Source organism: Osmerus mordax, chromosome 6, assembly GCF_038355195.1.
Source record: "Osmerus mordax isolate fOsmMor3 chromosome 6, fOsmMor3.pri, whole genome shotgun sequence".
Classification (NCBI taxonomy): Eukaryota; Metazoa; Chordata; class Actinopteri; order Osmeriformes; family Osmeridae; genus Osmerus; species Osmerus mordax.
In genome coordinates this window covers 21424768-21449167 of record NC_090055.1, presented here as the reverse complement: position 1 = coordinate 21449167, position 24400 = coordinate 21424768, and the positions used below count along the sequence as shown (strand labels likewise).

The window sequence follows — 24400 nt, the reverse complement described above, 5'->3', positions numbered from 1 at the left end:
AAACAAATAAAAATAATTTTCTTTTAACCATTGCAATGTGGGGGGTCTGAGACAGCCCGACAGTTAAAAGAAAATGCTTCACTTTGTTTTTGTAGGAGGTAAATTTGTCGCAATACGACGGTGGGTCACAATGACTGATGGGTCAGAATGACCCGAAGATAACACAAGGGTTAATCAAAAGTCTATCTAACTACTAACCTGAACTTCATTGCCACAGCCTAAACGTTGCCAATCTGTTCATGAAAATAATTAATTTCAGCCTAAACCGTACAACGGAACGTTAAATCCAATTCAACCAACGCAATCGCTACCAAGACGAACACAGCAGTAGTCTACTAGTACTGTACCGTAGTAGTACAATTTACCGGGGCAGCTTCTCCACACAGGGCTATTTCGCATTTTGCGTTGTTACTGACAATGATCGCTACCAGTGAGCTTTTTATGAATGAGCGATTTTCCACTAAATAAATGTCAAGCTTATTTACGTTTTGGGGGGCATATTTTCAGTTAGCAGATGGGACTGTCTGAATCGCGATTCCATCTTCTACTGCCGGGTAACGTCGTAGAATAATCTTCAAAGGGGGTTCTTTATTAATGAATGAATGCAATGAGTAGGCTACATGCCTGAAAATATCACGAGAAGGGAAAAACTTAAAATGACGTTTAAGTCATAGAGATTAGGTCCATTTTTACACCGGTCTGCCAAATTTGTTCGTTTTGATTCAACGATGAGGCTGCCTCTTGCAGGGGAAATGAGAAGACATCTATTTCATTCTACACTTCACTCGTATTTTCAGTTGTAAATGAGCAGCAAAAAAAAATTCCTTTAAATCTATTTAATCTTTATAAATAATAAGTATGCATTTTCATATAAAATATACAGAAATCAGTTGTAAAAATGTCATTCAAAAACGGACCCCTGTGCAACCGACGCAAGCAAGCACACCCTACAATTTCCCCAGAAATTGTACCCTCTCTAGTTCTGTTTGCTTCTTAACTGTATGGGAGGGGGAGAGGAGAGAGGAGGAGGGGGAGAGGAGGAGAGGAGGAGGGGGAGAGGAGGTGAGGAGAGTGGGAGAGGAAGAGAGATGGAGAGGAGGAGGGGGAGAGGGGGAGAGAAGGAGGAGATAAGTTGAGGTGAGGGGGAGAGTGGGAGAGGAGTAGAAGAGGAGGAGAGGAGGAGGAAATGAGGAGGGGAGAGGAGGAAAGGGGGAGAGAAAGGCCAAGCCCCAGACACAACCTCCAAACCTACATCTAAACACAGGCTGCAGTCCATTCACTGCTGCTCCAAAACCAATGTCTATTTTAGAAGTGTACAGCAAGATGGTGTATGCTACTGACTAAATATGTACTAACAAACGATTACAGATTCTCCTGCTAAGCTCAGATAAGATCTTAAATTGCCATAACAGTTGATGTCTGAGGCTTGATTCTGGTTCTACATGTTCCCCTGGTTGTGATTGTCCAGGTTCCTCAGATCCAGAACAGAGTAGCTCAGAGCTGAGAGGGTGAGTCCCTTCCGTCTGCATGGACTCAGCTGGGACTCTGGAGAGGGTGGATCCACCTGTAACAGTACAGTAGAGCAGAGTACAGTAGAGCAGAGTACAGTAGAGCAGAGTACAGTAGAGCAGAGTACAGTAGAGCAGGGTACAGTAGAGCACAGTAGAGTACAGCAGAGCCCAGTACAGTAGAGCAGAGCACAGTAGAGCAGAGTAAAGTAGAGTAGAGTACAGCAGAGCACAGTACAGTAGAGCAGAGTAGATCAGACTAGAGTAGAGTACAGCAGAGCACAGTAGAGTACAGCAGAGCAGAGCACAGTACAGTAGAGCAGAATACAGTAGAGCAGAGTAGATCAGACTAGAGCAGAGTAGAGCAGAGCAGAGTATAGTAGAGCAGAGGAACCAGGAAGACAGGCCTGTGAGACTGTGAAGTCATGTCATGAAGTCATGTTACTTCTGTTTTCCCAGTCGACTTCAGGGCCTAAATATGCATCGGTTACTGTTTCTTTTGCAGTTGGTGCTGTCACGTTAGGTTTACCGTCGGCCTGGTTGGCAAGTCAGAAAGCTGACGTCACTTGTAGACCGAAGGCAGTTCTTGGCTCACAGCATGGAAACGTGTGAAAACTGGGTTCTGCTGCTGATGACCTAACATGCTGCTGAGGACCAAACATGCTGCTGATGACCTAACGTGCTGCTGCTGATGACCTAACATGCTGCTGATGATGACCTAACATGCTGCTGATGATGACCTAACGTGCTGCTGCTGATGACCAAACATGCTGCTGCTGATGAGCTAACATGCTGCTGATGACCTAACGTGCTGCTGCTGATGACCTAACATGCTGCTGATGATGACCTAACATGCTGCTGGTGACCTAACGTGCTGATGATGATGACCTAACATGCTGCTGATGACCTAACGTGCTGATGATGATGACCTAACATGCTGCTGATGACCTAACGTGCTGCTGTTGATGACCTAAAATGCTGCTGATGATGACCTAACATGCTGCTGATGACCTAACATGCTGCTGATGACCTAACGTGCTGTTGATGATGACCTAACGTGCTGCTGATGACCTAACATGCTGCTGATGATGACCTAACATGCTGCTGATGATGACCTAACATGCTGCTGATGATGACCTAACGTGCTGCTGCTGATAACCTAACGTGCTGATGATGATGACCTAACATGCTGCTGCTGATGACCTAAAGTGCTGATGATGATTTACATTTACATTTAGTCATTTAGCAGACGCTCTTATCCAGAGCGACTTACAGTAAGTACAGGGACATTCCCCCGAGGCAAGTAGGGTGAAGTGCCTTGCCCAAGGACACAACGTCATTTTGCATGGCTGGGATTCGAACTGGCAACCTTCAGATTACTAGCCCGACTCCCTCACCGCTAAGCCATCTGATAACCCAGCAGCTGGTCTCCTGCTGATCTCCAGTTCTCTGGTCTCTCCTTGTTACAGATCTCCAGACATGTCCTGCTATTTGGTTCGGTCCACCAGATCTAGAGGTTTCATTGCCATGATGTTTCAAATCCCAGTACAGGAAGTTCAACCAAGAGACCGACCATGCTTGTTTCTGTATGAACCCACTGGAATGCGTTAACAAAGTGTAGCCCAATACACCGGCCACTGCTGTGAGTAGAGCAGCTGTAGCCCAGTACTCTGACCTCCCTGTCAGGCTCACCCTCTCACCTCCCTGTCAGGCTCACCCTGTCACCTCCCTGCCAGGCTCACCCTCTCACCTCCCTGTCAGGTTCACCCTCTCACCTCCCTGCCAGGCTCACCCTGTCACCTCCCTGCCAGGCTCACCCTCTCACCCCCCTGTCAGGCTCAGCCTCTCACCTCCCTGCCAGGCTCACCCTCTCACCTCCCTGTCAGGCTCACCCTCTCACCTCCCTGCCAGGCTCACCCTCTCACGTCCCTGCCAGGGTCACCCTCTCACCTCCCTGTCAGGCTCACCCTCTCACCTCCCTGCCAGGCTCACCCTCTGACCTCCCTGCCAGGCTCACCCTCTCACCCCCCTGTCAGGCTCAGCCTCTCACCTCCCTGCCAGGCTCACCCTCTCACCTCCCTGCCAGGCTCACCCTCTCACGTCCCTGCCAGGGTCACCCTCTCACCTCCCTGTCAGGCTCACCCTCTCACCTCCCTGTCAGGCTCATCCTCTCACCTCCCGGCCAGGCTCACCCTCTCACCTCCCTGTCAGGCTCACCCTCTCACCTCCCTGCCAGGCTCACCCTCTCACCTCCCTGCCAGGCTCACCCTCTCACCTCCCTGTCAGGCTCACCCTCTCACCCCCGTCAGGCTCATCCTCTCACCTCCCTGTCAGGCTCACCCTCTCACGTCCCTGCCAGGGTCACCCTCTCACCTCCCTGTCAGGCTCACCCTCTCACCTCCCTGCCAGGCTCACCCTCTCACGTCCCTGCCAGGGTCACCCTCTCACCTCCCTGTCAGGCTCATCCTCTCACCTCCCTGCCAGGCTCACCCTCTCACCTCCCTGTCAGGCTCACCCTCTCACCTCCCTGCCAGGCTCACCCTCTCACCTCCCTGCCAGGCTCACCCTCTCACCCCCCTGTCAGGCTCAGCCTCTCACCTCCCTGCCAGGCTCACCCTCTCACGTCCCTGCCAGGGTCACCCTCTCACCTCCCTGCCAGGCTCACCCTCTCACCTCCCTGTCAGGCTCACCCTCTCACCCCCCTGTCAGGCTTATCCATGTGTGCATGTGTGCCCACAGAGCAGCTCCAGATGTGCACGTTCTCTCTCACTCTCTATCTCTCTGTCTATCTCTATCTCCCAATCTCTCTCTCCTCGTCTCTATCTCTCTCTTCTTCTCTCCATGTCTCAATCTCTCCTCTCTCTCTCTTCTTCTCTATTTCTCCTTCTCTGTCTCCTCTCTCTTATCTCTATCTGCTGAACGTGCCGGACTCCACCTGCAGGTGGATCACAGACTTCCTGTCTGACAGGAAGCAGTGCGTTAAGCTGGGTGTCTGACTCCTGGTCCATCAGCACCGGATCTCCTCAGGGCTGCGTCCTTTCCCCTCTGCTCTTCTCCCTGTACACCAACAGCTGCACCTCCAGTTTGCAGACGACACCACCCTTAATTGGCTCATCTCTGGTGGAGAGTGTCTGACTATAGGTGGGAAGCTGACAACCTGGTGTAGCCAGAACATCCTAGAGCTCAATGCTCTTAAGACAGTGGAGATGTTTGTGGACTTCAGGAAGAACACAGCCCCACTCACCCCCATCACCCTGTGCGACTCCCCAGTCAACACTGTGGAATCTTTCCGCTTCCTGGGTACTATCCTCTCCCAGGACCTCAAGTGGGAACTGAACATCAGCTCCCTCACCAAGAAAGCACAACAGAGGATGTACTTACTGCGGCAACTGAAGAAATTCAACCTGCCAAAGACAATGATGGTGCACTTCTACACAGCCATCATTGAGTCCATCCTCACCTCCTCCATCACCATCTGGTACGCTGCTGCCACTGCCAAGGACAAGAGCAGACTGCAGCGTATCATCCGCACAGCTGAGAAGGTGATCGGCTGCAATCTGCCTACCATTGAGGACCTGCACACCTTGAGGACCCTGAGGCGAGCAAGGATGATTGTGGCCAATTCCTCCCACCCTGGACACACTCTGCTCCAGCCACTCCCCTGCGGCAGAAGGCTGCGGTCCATCAGGACCAAAACCTCACGCCACAAGAACAGTTTCTTTCCATCTGCTACTGGCCTCTTCAACAAGGCCAAGGACTCCCACTGACATTTAACTATTATCTACTACAGGTCCATCCGATACCGGTTGCACTATGCACAAGCCACCTTGTTCTCTTTAGCACCTTATTCTTATATTGAATTGTTTTTTGTTTTTTTTATTGTTTAGTTCTTAGAATTAGTTAGAATATTCAATTTTTTACTTTTAATTCAAGATCCGTATATGTTTATTGTTTGCACCTTCCTGCCAAAGTAAATTCCGTGTTTGTGTAAACCTACATGGCGAAGAAACCTACATGTCGAAGAAACCTACAAATTCTGATTCTGATCTCTACTTTTTCTCTCCTTCCCTATCTCTCTTTCACACGCAATCTATTTTTTCCTAAATTTCTCTTTATCTTTCTGTCTTTCTCTCTATCTCTCCTCTCTCTTTGTCCATCTCTTTCTTTTTCCCCTCTTTTTGTCTCTCTCCCACTTTCAACTGTAGCGAGAATTAAAAAGGGGGGGGGGGGCACATATAAAATGTGTTGTAATTCCTACACCGTTCACCTGATTTGGATGTAAATACCCTGAAATTAAAGCTGAAAGTCTGCACTTAAAGCACATCTTGATTCATTTCAAATCCATTGTGGTGGTATACAGAGACAAAATGATGAAAATTGTGTCAATGTCCAAATATTTATGGACCTAACTGTATCTGGCTGTCTGTTACTGGCTCATGTACTTTATCATAGGCTAACCCTAACCGTATACTTCATCATGTTACTGGCTCATGGGTTAGGCTAACCCTAACCCTGTACTTCATCACTGTGATGAAACCCACCAGTCTGCATAAACACAAGTTTACTGTGTACACAAAAAAATATGCACACACACACCCATTCACACATGTAGACATGTGAATACACACACACCCACACACGTGTAGACATCGGAATGCACGCACACTCTCTCACTCACACCGCCCCGGGACGTTCATTGCCGGAGCTGTTCCTCAGGCCCTGGGCCACTGGAACTCCCGGACCAGGGGCCAGAGGAGAGGCCCCAGAACCTTCTGGACCTGCTGGACACCACGAGGACCAGAGGAGAGGCCCCAGAACCTTCTGGACCTGCTGAACACCACCGAGGGTCAGAGGAGAGGCCCCAGAACCTTCTGGACCTGCTGAACACCACCGAGGGTCAGAGGAGAGGCCCCAGAACCTTCTGGACCTTCTGAACACCACCGAGGGTCAGAGGAGAGGCCCCAGAACCTTCTGGACCTGCTGAACACCACCGAGGGTCAGAGGAGAGGCCCCAGAACCTTCTGGACCTGCTGAACACCACCGAGGGTCAGAGGAGAGGCCCCAGAACCTTCTGGACCTGCTGAACACCACCGAGGGTCAGAGGAGAGGCCCCAGAACCTTCTGGACCTGCTGAACACCACCGAGGGTCAGAGGAGAGGCCCCAGAACCTTCTGGACCTGCTGGACACCACCGAGGACCAGAGGAGAGGCCCCAGAACCTTCTGGACCTGCTGAACACCACCGAGGGCCAGAGGAGAGGCCCCAGAGCCTTCTGGACCTGCTGAACACCACCGAGGGTCAGAGGAGAGGCCCCAGAACCTTCTGGACCTGCTGAACACCACCGAGGGTCAGAGGAGAGGCCCCAGAACCTTCTGGACCTGCTGAACACCACCGAGGGTCAGAGGAGAGGCCCCAGAACCTTCTGGACCTGCTGAACACCACCGAGGGTCAGGGACTGACACGCACACACAATGCTTGACACATTACATCTAGATTTTTAATGAGACTTAATCAACACATATAACTGGACATTGTAATAGAATTGACTTTAAACTGATTCAAATTACATTTTCCATCTTGTAGATGGAACAGCATCTTTAGTTAAAGCAAACAAATGGTAAACGGTAAATGGACTGCATTTATATAGTGTGTTTTCTACCTTAGCAGCACTCAAAGCGCTTTACATTTTGCCTCTCATTCACCCATTCATACTCACACTCACACATACCGACGGCAGAAAGCTACCATGCAAGGCACCGGCCTGCCCATCGGGAGCAACTTGGGGTTCAGAGTCTTGCTCAAGGATACTTCGGCACATGGCCTGGGAGGAGTCGGGGTTCGAACCGCCAACCTTGCGATTAACAGACGATCCTCTCTACCCCTGAGCCACAGCCGCCCCGACAACAAAAGAATATCGTCCCTCTGACTCGCCAGCATCAAAGCTCAAATAATCATAAAGGCACTTATATAGTTTTCATACACTGTGTGTGCCGACCAACGACAATAAAAAACATTTGCGACACTCAAAATCAAAATGTGTTTTTGGCGTTTTTGTGTTGCATCATATAGACCTGAGAGCAGAACATACGAGTGAGAAGTAGTGAGCAGGGGAGAGGGGTGAGAGGAGGGAGACATGGGGGAGAGGAGGGAGACATGGGGGAGAGGGGTGAGAGGAGGGAGACATGGGGGAGAGGGGTGAGACATGGGGGAGAGGGGTGAGAGGAGGGAGACATGGGGGAGAGGGGTGAGAAGAGGGAGACATGGGGGAGAAGGGTGAGAGGAGGGAGACATGGGGGAGAGGGGTGAGATGAGGGAGACATAGGGGTGAGAGGAGGGAGACAGCAGGGATACAGGGTGAGACAGGGGTGAGACAGAGGGAGACAGGGTTGAGACAGGGGGGAGAGGGGTGAAACGGGTGAGACAGTGGGGATACAGGAGTGAGACAGGGGGGATACAGGAGTGAGACAGGGGGAGACAGGAGTGAGACGGGGAGACAGGAGTGAGACAGGGGGAGACATGAGTGAGGCAGGGGGATACAGGAGTGAGACAGGGGAGACAGGAGTGAGACATGGGAGACAGGGGGATACAGGAGTGAGACAGGGGGAGACAGGAGTGAGACAGGGGGAGACAGGGGAGACAGGAGTGAGACATGGGGAGACAGGGGGATACAGGAGTGAGACAGAGGTGCCACAGGGGCGAGAAAGAGGCAGACAGGGGTGAGACAGGGGGCGTCTATTGACTGTTGCAGTCTCGGCAGAGGATCTTGTCTCCGTCGGGGAAGAATCCAGCCCCAACTAGGGACCCGTGGCAGAGGGAGCAGTGGAAGCAGGCCTGGTGCCACTGCCGCTCCTCAAACGAGATGTACTTCCCCCCGCCGAACCCTGCAGCCAAAGGACAGCTATGTCACTCACCCCTCTCTATTAACACCTGTTGCTAGGTAATTAACAGGTATTGCTAGGTGATTAATAGGTATTGCTAGGTGATTAACAGGTGTTGTTAGGTGATTAACAGGTGTTGTTAGGTAATTAGTATGTGTTGCTAGGTGATTACCAGGTGTTGCTAGGTGATTAATAGGTATTGCTAGGTGATTAACAGGTGTTGCTAGGTGATTAACAGGTGTTGTTAGGTAATTAGCATGTGTTGCTAGGTGATTACCAGGTGTTGCTAGGTGATGGCGGCAGGCCTACCTGTGATTGGCTTAGCGCAGGCCTCACACTTCTTGGCGTAGAGGCTACTGAAGCACTGCAGGCAGTAGGGGCTGTCGTCCCGGGAGGTGAAGTGCTGTCCGGCCAGCTGTACCTGGCAGCCCGCACACACAAAACACTCCCGGTGCCATGGCTCGTCCCGGTAGGTCACCCCGCCTTTAGCCAGGGTCTGGACACAGAGGAGCAAAGACCCATCCTTTAGCCAGGGTCTGGACACAGAGGAGCAAAGACCCATCCAGAGCAGGTCAGCCTGGTGGAAGTCATGACAATAGTTCCGTGTGTTGGTCCAGCTCACCTGTACCCTGCCCAGGTCTCATCCTCCTCCTTCTCCCCCTTCCTCCTTTAGTCTTCCTCTCATCCTCCTCCCATTCCTCTCCCTTTGCTTACCTCCCTCCCTCTCCCCCTCCCTCCCTCTCCCCCTCCCTCCCTCTCCCCCTCCCTCCCTCCCTCCCTCCCTCCCTCCCTCCCTCCCCTACCTGTTTGCAGCGCGTGCAGCGTGGAGCTAGCTTGTCCTCATAGCAGGCCACGCAGTAGTGCTCTTCCTTGTCCGGGATGAAAGACTTGGAGCCGATTGGCTGCTCACAGCTGTGGCACACGAAGCACGCCTCGTGCCATGTAGAGCCCCCATACTCCAGCTTCCTGGTGCCTGGGGGGCGGGAAGGGGAAAGAGACGGGAGAGGGAGTGAGTACAGTAGACAGGGAGAAAGGGAGGGGTTAGAGAGAGACAGGAGCAGGGAGGGGGTAGAGAGAGACAGGAGCAGGGAGGGGGGAGTGTTAGGGTTAACCCTAACCCATGTAACGTTTAATGGCCACGGCTCCAAAGACTCTTGATCACACATCACTCATAAGGTTTCCAGGTACAAACATAATCCCCGACTAACAGACCCCTTCTACAATATACTATATCCTCCTTTTCCAAGTAAGATAGTCCCCTTTGACTGAATAACTGGACCTCAAAACAATTTCAGCAAATGACATTGGTCACAAACAACCATACTTTTTTTATGCATACAATATGACCTGAGAAACACAAACTGATTTGCATAAAACTCATATCTGTTTTAACTAATATTATTCAGTTAACTAACATTAACTTAAACTTAACCCATCAGCAGGTCACAATCATCAGCATTAGCTCACAGAAGCTGCCTGTGCTCTCCTCACAGGCAGGTGCAGTCTGGTCTTGCTGTGGGCTGAGAGGTGGTTCTGAGTCCTCCGTTGGTAAGGCTTCTGGCTATTCAACTAGCTCAGACTCAACATCTCTCTGCAGACTTGGGTGGATTCTCCTTAGATGCCACCTGTTTCTCCTGAAAGTGACACCACTGGGGGTTTGCACATCATATGCACGCGGATCCCCTCTTTTGCTTATGACTGTTGCTGGTTCCCATCCATGTTGTGTTGTCATATGAACTGTGCTACCAGGAGTGAACTCAGGCAGAGGTTTGGAGTTACAATAGTGTTCCTGTCTTGCTTGCAAATGTTTAAGCTTTGAATGAAATCCTTCCGGTATGGCGGGTTGTAGCACAGCTGTAGCGATTGGCAAGGTACTTCGCAAAACTCTTCCCATCAGTACTTGTGCTGGGGAGAACTCTGTACCAGTCACTGGTGTGTTTCTGAGTGACAGGAGAGCTAAGTGTGGATCTGTACCTTTTGTGTTGCCTTTTTAAGTGTATGCTTCTCTGTCTTTACCATCCTCTCTGCAAAGCCATTTGATTGGAGTGGACAATCTTTATACCCCATGCAAACTGTCTCATGTCACAACTTGCAAAAGGAACATGGTCGCTTACCAGCTCTTTAGGAATTCCATGCCTAGCAAAGACCGCTTTCATCTTGCGTATGACCTTATGGGCAGTCTTGTCAGGGAGATGGGAGCACTTCTGGGTATTTTGACAAATAATCCACAAGTATAAGGTATGACTGTCCATGGAGCTCGAAAATGTCTTCCCCAATCTTCAGCCACGGCAGCTCAGGGACTTCATGTGGGATAAGAGGCTCTTTTTGATTTTGTGGCTGAAGCTGTTGACATGGAGCACAGCTTTCAACCATGTGCTCAATGTCATGTGTCATCCCTGGCCAGTACATCACCTTCCTGGCCTGTGCTTTCATCCTCTGTATACCTTGCTGTGCAAGGTGCAGTCTGTTGAGCATCATCTGCCTCGCACTCTGTGGAATCACAATCTTATCACCAGTCATCAGTATTCCATCCCCGATGCTGATGACAGTTCGCATAGGCCAGTACTGGTAGAGGTTAGTGGCGATTAGGGATGGGTATCGAGAACCGGTTCTTGTTAAGAACCGGTTCCCAGTGAATCGATTCCTTGGAATCGTTAGCAAAATTCCTTAACGATTCTGTTAACGATTCTCTGTGCCGTTGTGCATGCACAAACTTTAATAGTTTATTCAGACAGACTGCAGCAAACATGGCAACTAGGAAGAAGCGTTCTAAAGTTTGGTTGTATTTCACACGACAAAATGACAACAACGCCATTTGTAACACGCGTAAAAAGTCTATTTCGTCGAAGGGAGGAAACACTACAAATATGAAGAAGCATTTGAACACAGCATGGAATGAAGTTACTGGAACGTCATGTGTTCGATGCATGCAGCAGCGCAGCTAACGTTCGCGCTTCATCTCTAACTATCTAAGGTAGAGCTAAACTGCTCAAAAGTGATCACAACCACTCGTTACTGTGTGAATCAATTTGCCTTTATTGTGTGTAGTCGATCTAGTTATCTTCTGTCCCGTCGTTTGAAGCATACATTTTAGCTCCAGCATTCGTCTCCCATTAGTATTGATCTTATTGATCATTTCACGTTATCGGGGCGGCGTGTGTTATCAGCAAACGTTCGCGTGTCCCATTATTAAACTGAGCATATCGATTTTTAATCCATTATTAAACTTAGCATTTTAATTGTTTAACCTTTTAATAGTCCTGTTAAATGTGCCTGAAAACGCCTAAACAACATACCCAAAGTACATTGAAAGCTGTTGTTGAACCATTTGGAGTACATGCATGTAAATGGTCTCTTTTGAAAGGTGACACAAGTTATTTCCCCTGTTGTTAGGACCCCTGTAAGTCCTACTGGTGTTGAGTAATAGAAGCTTGAACACAAGGAAACCGAAAGTTTCTATCTCCGACTAGATTTTGTTTGAAAACAGAAGCCTGAAGAGGCCTAGAGGTGGTAGGTATTAGCTCATTTCAGAGCCAGTCAAAGCCAGTTTGAGAAATTTGTTTAAAACAAGTGTGTGTGTGGGGGGGTGCAGGACGCACAGACCTCGTTGGCTGTAGAGGGGAGAATCGATAAGAGAATCGATAAGGAATCTAATCGATAAGCAGGAATTGATAAGGAGTCGGAATTGTTAAAATCTTATCAATACGCATCCCTAGTGGCGATGCTGCTTCGCTTATTGGGCCACCCATTGTGGTGCATTGCGACTACCTGCTGCAACACGTTATCCGCGGCTGTGGCATGCTTCAGTGTGTTGAGTGTCAGTGTCCATTGCAGCTGTGGCCTCCATTGCGTGAACTACTCTCTCTTCAAACAGATCCTCCTTTACCTCGTCATTGTAGCCCTCAAGAAAGGCACGAGACAGGGCATCAGCGACATGCATGTCCTTGCCAGCAGTGTATACTATATTCAGATCATAGCGTTGGGAGCTGCAATAACATGCGCTGTAGGCGTGCTGGAGCTTTGCTTAGATGTTTCCTGAAAATCATTTCCAGCGGTTTGTGATCTGATTGGACTGTCACTGTGTTGCCGTAAACATATTGGTGAAAGTGTTTTGTTGCCAAAGCTATCGCCAACAGCTCCTTCTCAATCTGAGCATTGTTTTTCTCAGATTCGGTAAGTGCACGTGAAGCACAAGACAGCGGACTACCCTCTTGAAGAAGACTAGCACCCAGTCCATCTTTTGATGCGTCACATTGTATGGTGAGAGGCTTGGACTGATCATAAAACTTTAGCACAGGAGCTTGTGTCAGGGTGGATTTCAGCCTGTTCAGTGCAGCACTGTGTTCATGACTCCAGTGCCATGCAGCTTCTTTTCTCAGCAACTGTTGGAGTGGAGCATTTATTGTGGCTTCATTTGGAATGTACTGGAACAGATATCTTGTAATTCCCAGCAGCCTTTGCAGCCCTTTCCTGTCCTCAGGCTCTGGCACCAGCACCTTGGATTCATCAGGCTTCACTCCTTTGGATGTGACAACATGCCCCATGTACCTGACTGTGTCCACTTTGGATGTGACAACATGCCCCATGTACCTGACTGTGTCCACTTTGGATGTGACAACATGCCCCATGTACCTGACTGTGTCCACTTTGGATGTGACAACATGCCCCATGTACCTGACTGTGTCCACTTTGGATGTGACAACATGCCCCATGTACCTGACTGTGTCCACTTTGGATGTGACAACATGCCCCATGTACCTGACTGTGTCCACTTTGGATGTGACAACATGCCCCATGTACCTGACTGTGTCCACTTTGTATTGAATCTGCTCCCTATTAAACTTCACGTTGGATCTTTGTGCAGTATCCATAACTTTTTGAAGGACAATGTGGGGTCAATGTGAAGTATCCCTGGAAACTGTCCTAGACCACTGAAGACGGTTGGATAGGCCTTCCACCGACTCCTCTTTCGTGGCTGGTGCCTTCACTCTGATCATGTCCATTCTTTTTACCAGCTGTAGTTTCTTGCACGCTTCTCTGCCAAGTATTGGAGTGGAAGAGTGCTTTGTCACAAAGAACCGCAGACCTGACTTGATCTTGGTGGTTTCACATATAAAACTCACTGTGCCTTCTGGTGCCAGGCTTGCTCCTCCATATGCAACGAGAACCACTGGGGTGGGCTTCAGCTGACTGGGGCCTGGGATCTTTTGGAAAATGTTCATAGGCAGTACATTTGCATCCGCCCCAGTGTCCAGTTTAAACCTAACAGAAATGCCTCTGATACTGGCTGTGGTGTACCAAGTTCTGTCAGCTTGTTGAGCTGTGTGGCCTAATTCAGCACAGGACACAGTGCCCATGAAAAGAGATTCGACTTCTCTTTCCGACTGATTGACTCCTTTCACAGAGTCTGGCCTGTCTTGTGATGAAGTAGAGGCCTGTGGAACACAACAGTACAGCGTCTAGAGTAGAGGCCTGTGGAACACACCAGTACAGCGTCTAGAGTAGAGGCCTGTGGAACACACCAGTACAGCGTCTAGAGTAGAGAGGCCTGTGGAACACACCAGTACAGTGTCTAGAGTAGAGGCCTGTGGAACACACCAGTACAGAGTCTAGAGTAGAGGCCTGTGGAACACACCAGTACAGCGTCTAGAGTAGAGGCCTGTGGAACACACCAGTACAGCGTCTAGAGAAGAGAGGCCTGTGGAACACACCAGTACAGCGTCTAGAGAAGAGAGGCCTGTGGAACACACCAGTACAGCGTCTAGAGAAGAGAGGCCTGTGGAACACACCAGTACAGGCCTGGGGGGGGGGTCTCCGTGGTTACCTGGCATGACGGTCTTGTCGCAGGCCACGCATTTGGAGGAAAACTCGTTGCAGTAGCAGTCGTTGCACAGCAGCGCCTCCTCCTGGCTGGTGAAGGGTTCGTCTGCTAGCGAGCGTTCACAGCGGAAACACCGGAAACAGTGTTCATGGTAGTGTCTGTCCTCGTAGAACAGCTCCTGGAGGGGGGAGGAGGGAGAGAGAGAGTACAGACAGAGTAAGAGAGAGAGGAAGACTGTGCGGTGTAAGACTGTTTTACACCAAGTCAGCAGGCAGGAGGATGACCACATCCTGTCCAGGGCAGATGCCGTGCTGTGCCTGTGTGAGGGGCAGATGCTGTGTCTATGTGAGGGGCAGACGCTGTGTCTGTGTGAGGAGCAGGTGCTGTGTCTGTGTGAGGGGCAGACACTGTGTCTGTGTGAGGAGCAGGTGCTGTGTCTGTTTGAGGAGCAGGTGCTGTGTCTGTGTGAGGAGCAGGTGCTGTGTGTGTGAGGAGCAGGTGCTGTGCCTGTTTGAGGAGCAGGTGCTGTGCCTGTTTGAGGAGCAGGTGCTGTGCCTGTTTGAGGAGCAGGTGCTGTGTCTGTGTGAGGAGCAGGTGCTGTGTCTGTGTGAGGGGCAGGTGCTGTGTCTGTGTGAGGAGCAGGTGCTGTGTCTGTGTGAGGGGCAGACGCTGTGTCTGTGTGAGGAGCAGGTGCTGTGTCTGTGTGAGGGGCAGGTGCTGTGTCTGTGTGAGGAGCAGGTGCTGTGTCTGTGTGAGGGGCAGGTGCTGTGTCTGTGTGAGGGGCAGACGCTGTGTCTGTGTGAGGGGGTTCGAAAAGACATACAGTTTGTGTGTTAAGGTAGCACAGCCAAGACTAAACGCCGAATTATACTACTCCGTTTTCACGGAGACGGACAGAGGGAACGCCCTCTCCGAGCCCCTCGTAGAGATCTACGTGCACCTCCTGATTTTCCTGACTGTGCGCTAGTCTGTAAATTTACGGATACCCCTTGGCTGTGATTGGTCCGCTAACGTCAAAGTAGCTTAGCATCAGAGCAGTGAAATTCTTATGACCTGGAAGGCAACATCTACGCAGTAGATGGGCATAAAAGATTACAAATACATAACATAGTAACAACAATTTAAATTTATATTGAGTACTAGCATCAGTTTACAGGGTGAAGGAGTGAGGAATATTAAATCAAATAATCTGCATATATAGGTAGCAAGTAAGTGTAGTTGTATGACTGAAATTTTCATATTGCTAACAGAGCAACTGCCTGTTCTTGATAAATAAATAGATAGAAGGATACTTTATTAATCCCGAGGGAAATTGTCCTCAGAATGGCAGCTTCAAAATGGCTGCCTCTGTGTTAGCCTCACCCTGGCGTCGTGGGCGATGAGCTCCTTGCACTCGTCACAGGTGTTGGCGAACAGCGAGTCGTAGCAGGGGATGCAGTAGGGCTGATCGTCTGTCTGGATGTACTTGCGCCCGTAAAGAGACTCTTTGCAGTTCCCACAGTCGAAGCGATCGCTCATGGTGACCTGCTCCAGTCCTGAGAGAGAGGAGGGGGGGGGGTAATGTCAGTTCAGCTGAGAGAGAGATAAGTACAAACAGTCAGTTTGGACTGCAGGATGGGGGAAGGAGGTCATAGGAGTCATAAGAGATACAAGGAGTTAAGACAAAATCAACTAGAGAGGGTACAATAGGGTGTGCTTGCTTGCAGATGGGTCCGTTTATTAACTGCTATTTTTACAACTGATATTTCTGTATATTTTATATAAAAATGCCTACTTTATGAAGATTGCATAGATTTAAAAGCATAGCCTACATTTGTTGCTGCTCATGTACAATTCAAAATACAAAAAGTGAAGTGTAGCATGTCCCTGTACTTACTGTAAGTCACTCTGGATACGGGCGTCTGCTAAAATGACTAAATGTACTGTAAATGTAGAATGAACTTAACCCATATGACTAAAACGTCACCTTAAGTTTTTCCCTTCTACAGTAGTGATATTTTCAAGCATGTAGCCCACTCATATTGCATTCATTCATTAAAGGAGACATGACATGCTGTTTTTTGGATGCTTTTATATAGGCCTTAGTGGTCCCCTAATACTGTATCAGAAGTCTCTTTCCCAAAATTCAGCCTTGGTGCAGAATTACAGCCACTACTAGCAGTCAAACAAGGAGCTTTCCTCAGAACGAGCTGTTTTGGTGTTTGTAGCTTTAAATGCTAATGAGGAGTATCGCAATGGCTGTAGCCCCATTGCTGTAAGATGCCTCGAATTTTCCCATTCTCATCTGATAACCATGGTTTGCAGAGGTACACACTCAGTCATTTCAATGAGGGGAAAGGCGGATATTTTGCAGTTTATTCAGTCAATTCTAGCCACTGGGGACCAAAGGCAGGCTAGGGGAACTCATATTAATGTTAAATAACCTCCTAAAGTGAAGTTTTCATGTCATGGGACCTTTAAGAACCACCTTTGAAACAAGCTGAACCCCCTTGAAACAAGATTTTTGTAAGTAACAACGTTCTCACCGGCACTATTACTATTAGCTAGATGTAATCGCGATTGAAACAGTACCATCTGCTAACTGAAAATATGCCCCCAAAAAACGTAAATGAGCTTGACATTTATTTAGGCGGAAATGGCTAATTCAAAACAAGTTTGCTGGAAGCGATCATTGTCAGTAATAATGCCAAATACGACCATTTGATCTTAGACTAGAGCCCTGCACGGTGGAGAAGCTGACCTCAGTAAATTGTGCTACGAGCAAGCTAGCCTAGCTGCTGTTGCTAGCCAAACTTAAGGGGAGTGTTTGACTGCGCCGGAAATTAAAAACGTTTCTTTTGACATCAAGTTTAGGCTGTGGCATTGAAGACAGCGACGCACCACACAAGCTTGAGTTTAAATACATTATTTAATGTGACATTACTTACTGTACATGCAAGTCTTGATTTGCTTAAATGTAGCCTACATGTGCTGCTAGTACACCACGGCACGATACGATACTCGCTGTGCAACAGCACATCTATGCACACTGTATACATGCGTCGTTGCTAACGTGTGCTGACGTTATGACGTAGGCTAGCACTGAGTACCCTTTGTTGACAAGGCACTTTTTGCCACAAAAACGTAATTTCATCTTAAACCATGCAACGGAACGTTCGCGCGAATACAAGCAACTCAATCGGGACCAAGACGAACATTTTGACACCGACGTTGTCTATGTGGTGCAAATATTCAAGTTTTTTTAGGGGTGGGAAAATAATACAAAATATATGTGAGAGAACAGGTTGTGGCCTTGCAGAAGGCAAAGCACACCCAATGAGTCAGGACTGTAGGTAAGAGGGAGACTGGGGGAGTCAGGGGGAGTCAGGGGGAGTCAGGGGGAGGCAGGGGGAAGGCTGGGAGGGGAACAAGAAAGAATCAGTCTTGAGAACAGGTGTGACACTTTAAAACGGCTGTTAACTTTTATAGATGTTGGATGAAGTGAGACACAGAGAGAGATTGATAAGAGCTCCTCCCTAGTTTCAAGTTTATTACTGTCTGTAACAGTAATCATTCATCATCATTCTGCTCCTTTTGCCACTCCCTAGTGGGGGTTAGGGTTAGTGGTCTGTCCAACCTCTAATAACAACCTACCAACCTTGAAGACAGAACCTGTACACTACTTTTAAACCACCTTAACACCACCTGTACACACCACCTGTGTACACCACCTATACACGCCACCTGTACACCATCTGTCTACAGGCTTCTCCCAGTTCCTCTGTGTCATACAGGCCTCTCCCATTCAGACAGACAGACAGGCCTCTCCCAGTCAGACAGACAGACAGGCCTCTCCCATTCAGACAGACAGACAGGCCTCTCCCAGTCAGACAGACAGACAGGCCTCTCCCAGTCAGACAGACAGACAGACTGTTTAAGCTGCTGACGAAACAGCACTCAGGGCTGATTCACTGCTGTTAGCCCCACAGCCAGGCAGCAGTGATGTTAGCCCCACAGCCAGGCAGCAGTGATGTTAGCCCCACAGCCAGACAGCAGTGATGTTAGCCCCACAGCCAGGCAGCAGTGATGTTAGCCCCACAGCCAGGCAGCAGTGATGTTAGCCCCACAGCCAGACAGCAGTGATGTTAGCCCCACAGCCAGACAGCAGTGATGTTAGCCCCACAGCCAGGCAGCAGTGATGTTAGCCCCACAGCCAGGCAGCAGTGATGTTAGCCCCACAGCCAGACAGCAGTGATGTTAGCCCCACAGCCAGACAGCAGTGATGTTAGCCCCACAGCAGTGATGTTAGCCCCACAGCCAGGCAGCAGTGCTGTTAGCCCCACAGCCAGACAGCAGTGATGTTAGCCCCACAGCCAGGCAGCAGTGATGTTAGCCCCACAGCCAGACAGCAGTGATGTTAGCCCCACAGCCAGGCAGCAGTGCTGTTAGCCCCACAGCCAGACAGCAGTGATGTTAGCCCCACAGCCAGACAGCAGTGATGTTAGCCCCACAGCCAGGCAGCAGTGATGTTAGCCCCACAGCCAGGCAGCAGTGCTGTTAGCCCCACAGCCAGACAGCAGTGATGTTAGCCCCACAGCCAGACAGCAGTGATGTTAGCCCCACAGCCAGGCAGCAGTGATGTTAGCCCCACAGCCAGGCAGCAGTGATGTTAGCCCCACAGCCAGGCAGCAGTGATGTTAGCCCCACAGCCAGGCAGCAGTGCTGTTAGCCCCACAGCCAGGCAGCAGTGATGTTAGCCCCACAGCCAGGCAGCAGTGATGTTAGCCCCACAGCCAGACAGCAGTGATGTTAGCCCCACAGCCAGGCAGCAGTGCTGTTAGCCCCACAGCCAGGCAGCAGTGCTGTTAGCCCCACAGCCAGGCAGCAGTGATGTTAGCCCCACAGCCAGACAGCAGTGATGTTAGCCCCACAGCCAGACAGCAGTGATGTTAGCCCCACAGCCAGGCAGCAGTGATGTTAGCCCCACAGCCAGGCAGCAGTGATGTTAGCCCCACAGCCAGACAGCAGTGATGTTAGCCCCACAGCCAGACAGCAGTGATGTACAGTACGTCCAAACACACTGAAGGAGGAGGGCTTGTTCTGGGACCTGGAAGGCCTCACGTAGGGTCCTGGAGATGTGCCGGGCTGAGGACCAGCTCTGGCTGGCTCTTGGCCGCTCTCTGAACTGCAGGGTGGATTTATGGTCTCTGGAGAAGAGAGTTTTAGCTCTGACCATCCGGACGGCAATCAGTTAACATTAGGCAGCAGGCTGCTTGCGATGGCTGCAAGGGAAGTTCACATGAGGGAATGTGCCACAGCCGCTAGGTAAACACACACAGAGAGGACACGATCTGTTCTACGGCTGTCAGAGAACATGAGCTGGAGCAGGTCAGGGAGGGGGAGGGCGGGTGAGGAAGGAGGGTGGGTGAGGAGGGAGGAGGGCAGGTGAGGAGGGAGGGTGAGGTGGGCAGGTGAGGTAGGGTGAGGATGGTGGGTGAGGTTGGAGAGGGAGGAAGGAGGGTATTCACTCACCTCTATCCCGTTCCTCCTCCCCCCAGGCCCTGACCCCCGTCTCCCATGGGCAGCTAACTGACGTCAGTGTGTGACCCAGGACCCTGGCATCCACACAGCACCCATCCACCCCTCCCCAAACCACCCCTCCTCCCCCCCATCCACCCCTCCCCCAACCACCCCTCCTCCCCCAACCACCCCTCCTCCCCCAACCACAAACTCCACCCCCAACCATTCCCACCCCTTCCCCTCCTCCCAGAGAGAGAAGAGGGCCCTTCATCCTCTCAAGGACAACGACCCTGGAGCAGTGTTTACAACTTCCTGTCTCTGAGTAGGGCTCCTCTGATATGATACCCTCACTCCCTCCCTCCCTCCCTCCTTCCCTCCCCCCCCCCCCCTCTCTCTCTCTCTCTCTCTCTCCCTCTCTCTCTGCTCTCCCTCCCTGTGCTTTCCCTCTCCCTCTCTCTGCTCTCCCTCCCTGTGCTTTCTCTCTCTCCCTCTCTGCTATCTCTCTCTCCCTCTCTGCTATCTCTCTCTCCCTCTCTGCTATCTCTCCCTTCCTCTCTGCTATCTCTCCCTCCCTCTCTGCTATCTCTCCCTCTTCCTATCTCCCTCTCTCTCTCTTAATACGTGCTCTCTCTCTTCTCAGGAAGGTTCCTCAGCCTGAGGAGGATCTCAGTGTGATGGTCTGATGTAGAGAACACCAGACTGCAGCACACACATCACACTGAGAGGATTCTAAGAAACCTCCTGGTTCCTTTAACTCCTTCTGACGTTTGATAAGAAACAGACAGCAGAGCACCATGGAGACCCTGAGCTCCCCGCCTCACATGGACCGGAGGCACCCCCCACTGTGACATGCCTTTTTCTGGCCAGCGCCCAATGAGAAGGCCCTTTAACAGATGAGTGTTTGGGAAGGGAGAGAGAGATAGAGAGAGGGGGAGACAGCACACAGCACACAGCACTGAGCACACAGCACTGAACACACAGCACTGAGCACACAGCACTGAGCACACAGCACTGAACACACAGCACACAGCACTGAACACACAGCACTGAGCACACAGCACTGAGCACACATCACTGAACACACAGCACTGAGCACACATCACTAAACACACAGCACTGAACACACAGCACTGAACACACAGCACTGAACACACATCACTGAGCACACTGAGCACACAGCACTGAACACACAGCACTGAACACACAGCACTGAGCACACAGCACTGAGCACACATCACTGAGCACACATCACTGAGCACACAGCACTGAACACACATCACTGAGCACACAGCACTGAGCACTGAACACACAGCACTGAACACACAGCACTGAACACACAGCACTGAACACACATCACTGAGCACTGAGCACACAGCACTGAGCACACATCACTGAGCACACAGCACTGAGCACTGAACACACAGCACTGAGCACACAGCACTGAACACACAGCACTGAGCACACAGCACTGAACACACATCACCGAGCACACTGAGCACACAGCACTGAGCACACAGCACTGAACACACAGCACTGAACACACAGCACTGAGCACACATCACTGAACACACAGCACTGAACACACAGCACTGAGCACACAGCACTGAACACACATCACTGAGCACACTGAGCACACAGCACTGAACACACAGCACTGAACACACATCACTGAGCACACTGAGCACACAGCACTGAGCACACAGCACTGAGCACACAGCACTGAACACACATCACTGAGCACACTGAGCACACAGCACTGAGCACACATCACTGAGCACACAGCACTGAACACACAGCACTGAACACACAGCACTGAACACACTGAGCACACAGCACTGAGCACACAGCACTGAGCACTGAGCACACAGCACTGAACACACAGCACTGAGCACACTGAGCACACAGCACTGAGCACACAGCACTGAACACACTGAGCACACAGCACTGAGCACACAGCACTGAGCACACATCACTGAGCACACAGCACTGAACACACATCACTGAGCACACTGAGCACACAGCACTGAGCACACAGCACTGAGCACACAGCACACAGCACTGAACACACAGCACTGAACACACAGCACTGAGCACACAGCACTGAACACCCAGCACTGAACACCCAGCACTGAGCACACAGCACTGAGCACACAGCACTGAACACACAGCACTGAACACACAGCACTGAACACACAGCACTGAGCACACAGCACTGAACACACATCACTGAGCACACTGAGCACACAGCACTGAGCACACATCACTGAACACACAGCACTGAACACACAGCACTGAACACACAGCACTGAGCACACAGCACTGAACACACAGCACTGAGCACACAGCACTGAGCACACAGCACTGAGCACACAGCACTGAGCACACAGCACTGAACACACATCACTGAGCACACTGAGCACACAGCACTGAGCACACAGCACTGAACACACAGCACTGAACACACAGCACTTAGCACACATCACTGAACACACATCACTGAGCACACTGAGCACACAGCACTGAGCACACAGCACTGAACACACAGCACTGAACACACAGCACTGAGCACTGAGCACACAGCACTGAGCACACAGCACTGAACACACAGCACTGAACACACAGCACTGAGCACACATCACTGAGCACACAGCACTGAGCACACATCACTGAGCACACAGCACTGAGCACACAGCACTGAGCACACATCACTGAGCACACAGCACTGAGCACACAGCACTGAACACACAGCACTGATCACACAGCACTGAGCACACAGCACTGATTACTGAACACACTGAGCACACTGAGCACACTGAGCACACTGAGCACTGAGCACACTGAGCACACTGAGCACTGAGCACACTGAGCACTGAGCATACTGAGCACACTGAGCACTGAGCACACTGAGCACACTGAGCACTGAGCACACTGAGCACACTGAGCACTGAGCACACTGAGCACTGAGCACTGAGCACACTGATTACTGAACACACTGAGTACTGAGCACACTGAGCACACTGAGCACTGAGCACACTGAGCACACTGAGCACTGAGCACACTGAGCACACTGAGCACTGAGCACACTGAGCACACTGAGCACTGAGCACTGAGCACACTGAGCACACTGAGCACACTGAGCACTGAGCACTGAGCACACTGAGCACTGAGCACACAGCACTGAGCACACAGCACTGAGCACACAGCACTGATTACTGAGCACACTGAGCACTGAGCACACTGAGCACACAGCACTGAGCACACAGCACTGATTACTGAGCACTGAGCACACTGAGCACTGAGCACACTGAGCACTGAGCACACTGAGCACTGAGCACACTGAGCACACTGAGCACTGAGCACTGAGCACTGAGCACACTGAGCACTGAGCACTGAGCACTGAGCACACTGAGCACTGAGCACACTGAGCACTGAGCACTGAGCACTGAGCACTGAGCACTGAGCACACTGAGCACACTGAGCACACTGAGCACACTGAGCACACTGAGCACTGAGCACGCTGAGCACTGAGCACGCTGAGCACTGAGCACTGAGCACACTGAGCACTGAGCACTGAGCACTGAGCACTGAGCACTGAGCACACTGAGCACTGAGCACACTGAGCACACTGAGCACTGAGCACTGAGCACACTGAACACTGAGCACTGAGCACTGAGCACAGAGCACACTGAGCACTGAGCACACTGAGCACACTGAGCACTGAGCACTGAGCAGGCCAGCCTGCTAGCAGACCCTGACAGCTGCTAGCAGGCTGTCGCTCAGGCAGTCAACACACTAGCACCATGTCGCTCAGGCAGTCAACACACTAGCACCATGTCGCTCAGGCAGTCAACACACTAGCACCATGTCGCTCAGGCAGTCAACACACTAGCACCATGTCGCTCAGGCAGTCAACACACTAGCACCATGTCGCTCAGGCAGTCAACACACTAGCACCATTGAGTCTAGAGGTTACCAAGATGGCCAACACATCAACAATGAAGAGAGAGAGAGAGAGAGAGATAGGGGGAGATTATGGTGAAGAGAGGAGATGTGGTCACCCAGATCACCGCCGTTTCATGGGGTCACGTTGAGAAATCTGAGCCACAGTTTACGTTCCAATGGGGTGAACAGCAGCTGATTGGTTGCTGTTGGTAAACAGAAGAAGGCTGACATTCTTTGCAGCGTGGTAGGAGAAGAACCTTGTACACACACACGCACTCTCTAACACACACACGCTAACACACACACACACACACACTCTCTAACACACACTCACTAACACACACACGCTAACACACACACACACACTCTCTAACAAACACACGCTAACACACCCACACGCACTCTCTAACACACACACGCTAACACACACCCACACACTCTCTAACACACACACCAACACACTCACACACTGTCACACCTAACCCCAGCCTGTCATTGTCCCTGAGCCTCTAAGCACTGCTGGCCAGGGACCTGATGACAAGGCTGTCCTGTAAACACACAGTCCTCCAGACAGACGTCACTAATCAGCACCTGCAGAGGAGCGCACCCCCACCCTGGGTCACCTGGACGCCTCGCTGCTTCGTAATGAGCACTCAGGTGTGGCTGGTGATTCAGCTGCTTCTGATAAGAGCTTCTGTGTTGCTGTGTAACTCTAGCTGAACTATGACCAGCACAACCAGGAACCGCAGGAGA

General features: G+C 50.8%; 1 protein-coding gene across 2 annotated transcripts in view; it reads right to left on the bottom strand.

Moving 5' to 3' along the window:
* Positions 1 to 8147: 8147 nt before the first annotated feature.
* Positions 8148 to 24400, bottom strand: part of fhl3a (four and a half LIM domains 3a) — a 41379-nt gene continuing 25126 nt past the window's right edge. For both annotated transcript variants that reach the window (XM_067237689.1, XM_067237688.1), the window contains exons 2-6: positions 15569 to 15741; positions 14210 to 14384; positions 9189 to 9358; positions 8695 to 8881; positions 8148 to 8388 (exon numbers count right to left, since the gene is read on the bottom strand). In XM_067237689.1, coding sequence (XP_067093790.1) covers positions 8240 to 8388; positions 8695 to 8881; positions 9189 to 9358; positions 14210 to 14384; positions 15569 to 15724 — 837 coding nt within the window. In that variant the 5' untranslated portion in view covers positions 15725 to 15741 and the 3' untranslated portion in view covers positions 8148 to 8239. The remainder of the gene's footprint in view (positions 8389 to 8694; positions 8882 to 9188; positions 9359 to 14209; positions 14385 to 15568; positions 15742 to 24400) is intronic.